The sequence below is a fragment of the Cucurbita maxima genome, unplaced genomic scaffold, assembly GCF_002738345.1.
Source record: "Cucurbita maxima cultivar Rimu unplaced genomic scaffold, Cmax_1.0 Cma_Scf00025, whole genome shotgun sequence".
Classification (NCBI taxonomy): Eukaryota; Viridiplantae; Streptophyta; class Magnoliopsida; order Cucurbitales; family Cucurbitaceae; genus Cucurbita; species Cucurbita maxima.
In genome coordinates, this window is record NW_019272041.1 from 2,937,404 (window position 1) to 2,945,202 (window position 7,799).

The following is a 7,799-nucleotide window of genomic DNA, read 5'->3' on the forward strand; positions in this document are numbered from 1 at the left end:
AAAAAAAAAAAAAAAAAAGAAAATGATCGAGCTAGAGACAAAATAAGTCAGTGCACGAGCCAGAGACAAATAGGGTGAAAATTATTTATTAAAATAGGTGTAGAGGTAGAAATTTTATTTTGGCCCTACACTTTTCAGAATTATACAATTAGTTTTTTTTTTTTTTTCACTATTTAATTATTATATATTATTATGTTCTAATAATAATTTCTATTATTTAATTTTTAGGATATCTCTTCACCTACCAAAGTGATTTTAAAATAGGAAAAATAAACTTTTTCTTTTTTAACACGTGTCTCCTCATTATTTAAAAATAGATATTATTAATAATGTCAGTTGTAATATGATATGCATTAAATTTATTATAAGTAATTAAACCATTGATTGGCTTCCATCAAACGTTTCTTATAATATTAATAGAAACATATCGTCCTATATAGTTTGATAATAATCAATTTATAATATTAAATTATGGAGTTCACGTTGATAAAAACTCCGTCAATTCTCGTATTGAATGTTAATTAAAATTTATATCTTATAAAATTCTAAAATTTTAATTTCATTTCATTTCATTTAAATTAATAAAGTTTCTAAAATGTAAATTAAATAATGACCAGTTAGTTTTCAATGAAACAACGAAGGTTAAAGAGTAGGTAAGGTTAGAATCGTAATTATGAATTTATGAAGTTCGCAAGCCGAACAATTCTCCTTTGCTTAAATCGATTGTTAATTGAGCGGCAAAAGATGGCGCCAATAGTGAGAGGGGGAGAGAGAGAGCGATTTGACTACTCCTCGAAAATCTCAATCTTCCGGTCGTTAAGCGGCTGAACTGGCCGGACGTTGTTCTTGTAGACCGGAGCCAATGGCAACTTTAGTGCTTCTATCTGCTCCTTCGAAATCGTCTTTGCCTGCGAGGTAATATTTACAATGTTATAAGCCGTAAACTAGCTGCGTTCTTGTTCTGGTGTGTGAGGAGTTTGAGTAATCGAGTTTAGATCTGGATTTACCGTGCCGAGAATGCTCCACATGACGTTCTCGGTGCAGGGAGGAGTGGTGAGAGAGCCGGTGTATCTGTAATATTTGTTCTTCCTCACGAGCTTTGGTTCTAGGTCTCCGAGTGCAACGTAAACCTCTTCGTTGGTGCCGGTTCCATTCGCTAACGCCGCCAATTTGTCTTGTACCTGCAATTTCGCCGGGCGATTTTACGGTGCCGTGATTGTGATTTTGTAAATTTGTATTTAGTTTTTTTTTTTTCCTTTTGTAAATGTGTGTTCTGCGAGGATGAAATTGAGTTATTGATAGATGTACCTGATTGAGCAGGGGATCGGGATCGCCGTATTGGAGGAGGATTCCTATGACTGAGAGGCTGCCGTCGTCTGCTTGATGGAGTAGATGAAGTTCGGCTGCAAATCTGTTCGAATTGGAAAGTTCGGAGGTCAGTTGAAATCCAAAACTCCAAAAAAATTATCTAACGGATGAATTTGCTTATATTCATGAGGAAATTCATTGATTCAACTCTGCTCGCTTAACTAATTGTAAGGTTTTAACCTCAGTTTTAGTCTCTAATGTATTCACATTTTAAAACTATTGTTTAAGATTTCCGTGTGTCCAAACATGAAAATCAAATAATAATCTAATAAAAAAATTAGGAATCATCTGAGAATTATCTAAAAGATGAGGGAGTTGGATATTTAGTCCAGAATTTATTTTCAAATCTGTTGCAAGTTTGAGGAAAAAAAAAAATCTAGGTTGGGCAGTCTGATAACTTGGTGGGCTTGGGCCTATAATGGGCCAGCCCAAAGAGAGAAAAGAGGAGAGAGAGAGAGAGAGAGAAAGATGGGTAAACTCACTGCTGGCCGTTGAGGCGGTGCTCCGATGGAGAATGCCAATGCATTTGTTGGAGGGTGTAGCTTTTACCATTTATGACAGCCATTCCACCTGAACCATTCTCAAAACGCACCTAACATTTGTTTCTGAATTTTAGTTTTTTTTTAAAAAAAGAGAAAAAGAAGCATGAAACCTTCTGGTACTTGAAAAACTAGAGAGCTAAAATGTTTAAATAGGTTAAGAAAGGGCAAACCCCAATGTTAAATCCATTGTTGATGAGTGTAGCATTAGCAGCGGTATATCTTTTGACTAGTGTCTGATGATAATTGCTAGTCGCAGTGAGGTTCGTCACAATGTCTATTGGCGACTGCGATTTTCCATTGGAGCAAGCTGCATAACTTGGACACAGACTTCCCCAATTTTCAGGTCCTTGCGGGCCCATATAAGTAAATGGAGTGGATTGATCTGTCCACCCCAAAAAAAAGAAGGGGAAAAAAAATACAGTTTAGAAGAACCATTTCTGGAATAAAAGGATAGAAATTCCTTCCTTCTGAACCCATTTCCCCAGAAAAACAAACAAACAAACAAACCCATAGTGTTTTCTTTTTCTAGAACAGTTGAAGAGAAGAGAAAATGAAATGGAAAAATTGAGGCTTACGTTCATCGGCTTGCACGAAAACAACAATAAGCAAAAGAGAGAACACAAAAAAAGAGAGGAGAGGGGCCATTGGTGCCAACTCTTAGTGCGGCCTCTCTCCCTCTGACAATAGACAAATACAGTGGTGTTTATATGCATAACAAATTCACCTTTATAAGGCGAATTATGGGGCCATCATGTGGTGGCGGTAATACCTCCTTCTCTCTCTTCCTCATAGAGAATGAGAGAGACAACGAAGGGTGCCTAAATTTAGAGAAACTTCTTAAAAAACCTTAAAATTTAAGTGGCTTGTTTTTTGAGCGAATATTTTGGTCACCTTGGCTTTACATGTTTTTTGTAGTTTCTTATGTTCTGTAATTACTTTATTCACCCTCTATTGCGTCTTTGTTTTTAGCCTAATGAAAGTTTTCAGTCCACAAGTTTATTTCTTACTTACTCTCTGTTAAAAGAATGGGAATGATTAAAGATTTGTGATTCCATTTCACATGTCACATGTCAAAGCTTGGAGTTTGGTATATAAATTTTGTGCCTAAGACCCCCTAGATGCATTACCTTCACCGGACATTCAAGGGTTTAAATTTTGATGCTATTATGATGATGGTGGTGGAAGAAAAAACCAAAATGAAAACAAATATATGAACCTTTATCTTAAAAAATCTTTGACTCATTATGTTATCAATTGCGTTATAATTAGGATTGAATTCTATGATTGAATTGCCATTATTTTGGATTTGTTATATCATTATGTTATCAATTGCCTTATATATAATTAGGGTAGGATTTTATGATTGAACTGCCATTATTGTGGATTGGCCATACCATTTTGAGGTTGAGCTTGAGGGCTTTTAAACTCATAGATTAGGGTTGGATTTTGGAGTTTTGATGGGTAGGATTATTCATTTTCTGAATAGAAATTAGAATTCATGTTTTTTTTAGTAGGCGTTGACATGTTTGCAATGTATTGGCTTATGCGTTTCTATATTTGTAATCTTTTAGTGATTTTTTTAAAATTAGTATTAGGTTAATTTTCTTTATTTAAGTTTACAGTTAGGTTAATTAAGTACCATGAAAAATAATTTATAATTTTGGTACAAAGGAATTCATCTTTTTAATATGATTATTAGTCTTCAAAGATGACATTAATTTATTAATACTAAAAAAAAAAAAGGGGAAAAGGAATGACTTCCTTTCCCTTTCACTTTGAGAAACTTTATGCTTAATGATTTAATGTTTAAAAATGACCGAAAAAAGAATTTAAAAGTTAATTAGGTTTTTCCTTTGATTTAATGTTTTACATCAAAGAATGGTGTTCATGTGTAATTGTGTAATTGTTGCATTGCATTATTGTTTGTGGAGCCTCTTTTACTGGATTTTATCTAGAAATATATTTTTTTTCCTCATTTGTTATCATCCATCAATACTAAAAAGCATACACCATTATTTCTCCTTCTTTTATTACAAACCAAATTTGTTTTCGATCATTTTTTTTTTTTACAATTCTCAAGTTTCTTTCTGCATTTCGGAAAAGAAATCATAATTCTTAGTATTATTGTTATCTATTAATCAAGCCTCATGGTTATGATTTTCAAGAAATAACTTGCAGAAAATACTTCTTTTTGTATCATTGTTTTTGGAACCTTCTTGAAATCTAAGAATAATTCTTTGAAGCGATACTCTCCTTTTGTTTTTGTTTTACATAACATAAATATTTTAGTTTTCTAATTACTATATGTTTGATTACATTTTTTTCAAACCAAATTTCAGTTTCTTGTTTTTCATTCTCATTTTTAGTTATCCAAAAGTATCGAGAAGAGCATTATGTTATCAATTTTACTTGCAAAATTCATTATATATATATATATATATATATTAAAATATGTTGTCTCAAAACATTATTAGAGAGAGAGAGAGAGAGAGCGCTTCAAGCCTTCAGCACAACCGTAGGTTGAAGTACAATGAATAATAGGGAGTATCCTCTCAAAACGTAAAGAATGGAAAATCACTACTAAAAAGAGGAAATAAAAGAAGAAACCTCAACAACTCAACAGCCCAGAGATAGAAAGCATCCAAGAAGAAGAATGAGAGAAAGAACAAAAAGAAAAAGAAAAAAAAAAAAAAAAAAAAAAAAAAAAAAAAGAGGAAAAACTTGATAATTTCTATGATCCAATTCCTTCCATTTGTCCAGGGTTTACTGGTTAGGGACAAATGTGGACGCAAAATTTTCAAAACTTCAGCAAACAATCAATTTCTCCCTTTTGAGATTAGTCAGAACTGCCTTTCATGGCCACCCCAAACCCACAACAGCCAACCAGAAGATATCTATAATAAACTAAAGCCACCCAAAGGGCATCATCAGAAGGCACCCCCACAAGAGATTAAGAAGTTAAAAATCATATTCAAGAGCAATTGCCTGCTGCTTTATCTTTCATTACAGATGAGTGATGAGATGCCCTGCTTTTCCTTTTGAAAATAAAACTGATCTTCCTCTCCAAATTTAAACCTCAAAGACCAAACAAGTCATTTATGGAACTCGAAAGATAAAAAAGAAATTAAATTCAAATCTCAAAAACCAAAATTATTGGCTTTGAAAACTCAAAAGAAATTATAGAGCCAAAAAATATAAACAACCATTGTTGCAAAATAATTGATGGATTTTCTTTAAAAAAAAAAAACCACAAACAAAATGTATGAAACACTAAACAGACCTTAAAATGGTTCATAAGACAGAAAGTTGAATGCTACCTTAATATAAACAACCAGCATGCATATGAACATTTAGACAATATCATTGACGGATATTGTTGCAAAATGCTACAGAAAGTTGCAAAATCATTGACGGATTTTCTTCTATCAGCATGCATATGAAATATTTAGAAAATATTCAACCTGGTTTTCAGTTTTTATCGCAAGCAATCACGAGATGAATGAGTTTAAGTTGGAGATCTTAAGCAAATAGGGCGAAAACTATACATGTGAATATGAACAGTAACAGTCGACATAGAAAACAGAGTATTCAGCATGATCTCGAGTGAGGAAATATCAAAGAATATTCACCTACAAGTGAACTTGAAAGTTCGGGATTCATATGGCTGATCTCAAGAAGGCCTCAATGAACAGTCTTAATGTGAAGTGGGGTGGAAGAATTCCATTAGAGTTATACAGACTCTACCTGTCCAGCCACAAAAATTGGTGAGAAAATGACACATTGGATGGATCATTCATATGCCAAACTTTGAAACTTCTAGTGCATAGATTCTGCCGGAGAAATCTTTTGAAAGTGATTTCCCAATTTGTTAATAAAAAGAAGGAAAAAAAGAAAATAAAGAAAGAAAGAGAAAATACTTCATAATAAAATAACAAAGTCTTATTAATAGAATGTTTTTGAAATTGGATTTGGAGCAGTATAAAATTAGTATGTATGTTTTAATACTATCTTGAATGTTACGAATTTGTTAGACTTTTTTAAGTTCAATGATTTAGAGACTAAACTTGTAATTTACCCAAAAACTAAACTTGTAATTTATCCAAAAATCTAATATCATATAAATATTGGAAACTCAAAAATAATGTGTTCACGCCTTCACGGTGGAAGAACGGGAGAATAAGAAATAGACCTGGAAAATGGCTCGCAAGCATGGATTTCTAAAGAGCGTAAGTTGCTTGAAGATACTCCACAATTTCAGCACTTTCAAACATACGCACCCCAGTGTTGGGGTCATCCAAGTATGGAACCTATCAGCCATTTGGTTCAAAATATCATTATTATCTTTGCTTGTTGGAGAACACTCAAAACATGACTAAGAAGTACCTGAAAGTGTCCTGCTTTCTCGTACAACTCTTGTCGTTTCGGGCTCCCACGAGCGCAACTGAATTAAATAAAACAGGAGAAGTAAACATCACAAAATATTGATGTACTTAGCTTTACTAAAGCATTCATTTTAAGAGACTTTACTTATGTACTAAATGCGGTAACTCCAACTCTACAAGTACTTCACGAACAAGTTTGCAAAAAGGAGAACCCTGACAGAGAAGAGAAGCATCGAGATTCAAATATAATGAACTTATAGCATTAAATTTTCAAATAAGTCTCTGATTAAATGACCTCATATGCCCATATTTCTAGTGGGGCAGGTGGTAGCTTTGATGGCTTATAGATAGAGCCCTGCAATTAACGGAAGCAAGGTTATTTACAAAATTACCAAGTCTCATAAATTGAAGAGGTAAGCATTTGGAAATATACCCTGCCCATACGACCAATCATAGCAAAGCCTTCTGTCAGCGTCTGCAACAAGAAGCTAAGTAAAATATAGCACAATGAAGAAACTTATTACCTTACCTCATTACAATTTTTTTTTCTACAGGTCAATAAACACTAACAAAGAAAAAAAATGGAGTGAACTACGGACCGTCAAAAGTCCAAGAGAGAGAGAAAGAGGTACATTTCCATCGCCTACATGAACAAAAATCATTATTAAAAACTAGAATGAAGAAAATTTGATAGGGTATGTTTTGATCACTAAAACTGCTCTAATGGTTAAATGATGAAAATTAAAAGCTTTAGGAGTGTAATGCTCAAGCATCGAAGCAAAAAAAGTATCATTTCCTACTTCAGCATTGATATGATGGCAAAAAGTTCTAAAATTATGAAAAAGAGATTCAGCCTATTAGGAATAACGACTCTCCACAATGGTATGATATTTCCACTTTGAGCATAAGTTCTCATGGCTTTTCTTTGGGCTTCCCCAAAAGGCCTCGTACCAATAGAGATATATTCCTTATTTATAAGCCCGTGACCATTCCCAATGTAGGACTTTCTCCCAACAATCCTCAACACAGTCTTCTCCTTCTCCTTTAGGAACAATCAACGTTTAATGAACAAAGAAAAAATAATAATCTATTGTCTAAGATATAATTAGGGGAAAAATGGATTAAATTGATTGTATCAATTGTGAAAAGTCCTCACCATAGTTTTGAACCAGATACTTGATTATGTCATCTGATTCATACATTGAAACTCCTGTGTTAGGATCAACCTGCAATCAATTTTTCAGTAGTGGAATAATTGAGCTTCCATGCATTATCAACTATTTTGAATGAAAATTCAAATTTTGATTTGCTCCAAATAATGAATGAAATGGAAAAATGATAGTTTCAAACCATATATGGAAATTGCTGCTTTCCTCCCATCTGAAGAACTTTGGGACGGAAGTTTGGACCATTCCGAGGGCATGGATAGAATAGAATATCAAGATCTAATATAGCAACAATTTCCCTGACCTGCGAACACCCAAAAAAAAAAAAAAAAAAAAATTCA

General features: G+C 33.2%; 2 protein-coding genes and 1 long non-coding RNA gene across 5 annotated transcripts in view; 1 reads left to right on the forward strand and 2 right to left on the reverse strand.

Moving 5' to 3' along the window:
* Positions 1-3,921, reverse strand: part of LOC111498692 (alpha carbonic anhydrase 1, chloroplastic-like) — an 11,901-nt gene extending 7,980 nt beyond the window's left edge. The window contains exons 1-6 of one of the 2 annotated variants that reach the window (XM_023150032.1): positions 2,486-3,921; positions 2,081-2,292; positions 1,851-1,960; positions 1,309-1,411; positions 1,008-1,181; positions 767-908 (exon numbers count right to left, since the gene is read on the reverse strand). In XM_023150032.1, coding sequence (XP_023005800.1) covers positions 786-908; positions 1,008-1,181; positions 1,309-1,411; positions 1,851-1,960; positions 2,081-2,292; positions 2,486-2,555 — 792 coding nt within the window. In that variant the 5' untranslated portion in view covers positions 2,556-3,921 and the 3' untranslated portion in view covers positions 767-785. Of the gene's footprint in view, positions 1-687; positions 909-1,007; positions 1,182-1,308; positions 1,412-1,850; positions 1,961-2,080; positions 2,293-2,485 lie in introns of those variants that run through there. The other variant, XM_023150031.1, reaches the window with a different exon arrangement.
* LOC111498693 lies at positions 824-1,593 on the forward strand. Its single transcript, XR_002720850.1, has 3 exons — positions 824-915; positions 1,110-1,207; positions 1,321-1,593. It is a non-coding gene; the product is annotated as an uncharacterized LOC111498693 (long non-coding RNA).
* A 1,489-nt stretch (positions 3,922-5,410) lies between the features above and the next one.
* The window catches only part of LOC111498741, a 3,766-nt gene continuing 1,377 nt past the window's right edge, over positions 5,411-7,799 (reverse strand). Inside the window, exons 5-13 of one of the 2 annotated variants that reach the window (XM_023150096.1) lie at positions 7,643-7,762; positions 7,449-7,518; positions 6,892-6,935; positions 6,726-6,767; positions 6,588-6,647; positions 6,438-6,505; positions 6,294-6,351; positions 6,100-6,217; positions 5,411-5,654 (exon numbers count right to left, since the gene is read on the reverse strand). In XM_023150096.1, the coding sequence (XP_023005864.1) occupies positions 6,128-6,217; positions 6,294-6,351; positions 6,438-6,505; positions 6,588-6,647; positions 6,726-6,767; positions 6,892-6,935; positions 7,449-7,518; positions 7,643-7,762 (552 nt within the window). In that variant the 3' untranslated portion in view covers positions 5,411-5,654; positions 6,100-6,127. Of the gene's footprint in view, positions 5,660-6,099; positions 6,218-6,293; positions 6,352-6,437; positions 6,506-6,587; positions 6,648-6,725; positions 6,768-6,891; positions 6,936-7,448; positions 7,519-7,642; positions 7,763-7,799 lie in introns of both variants that reach the window. The other variant, XM_023150097.1, reaches the window with a different exon arrangement.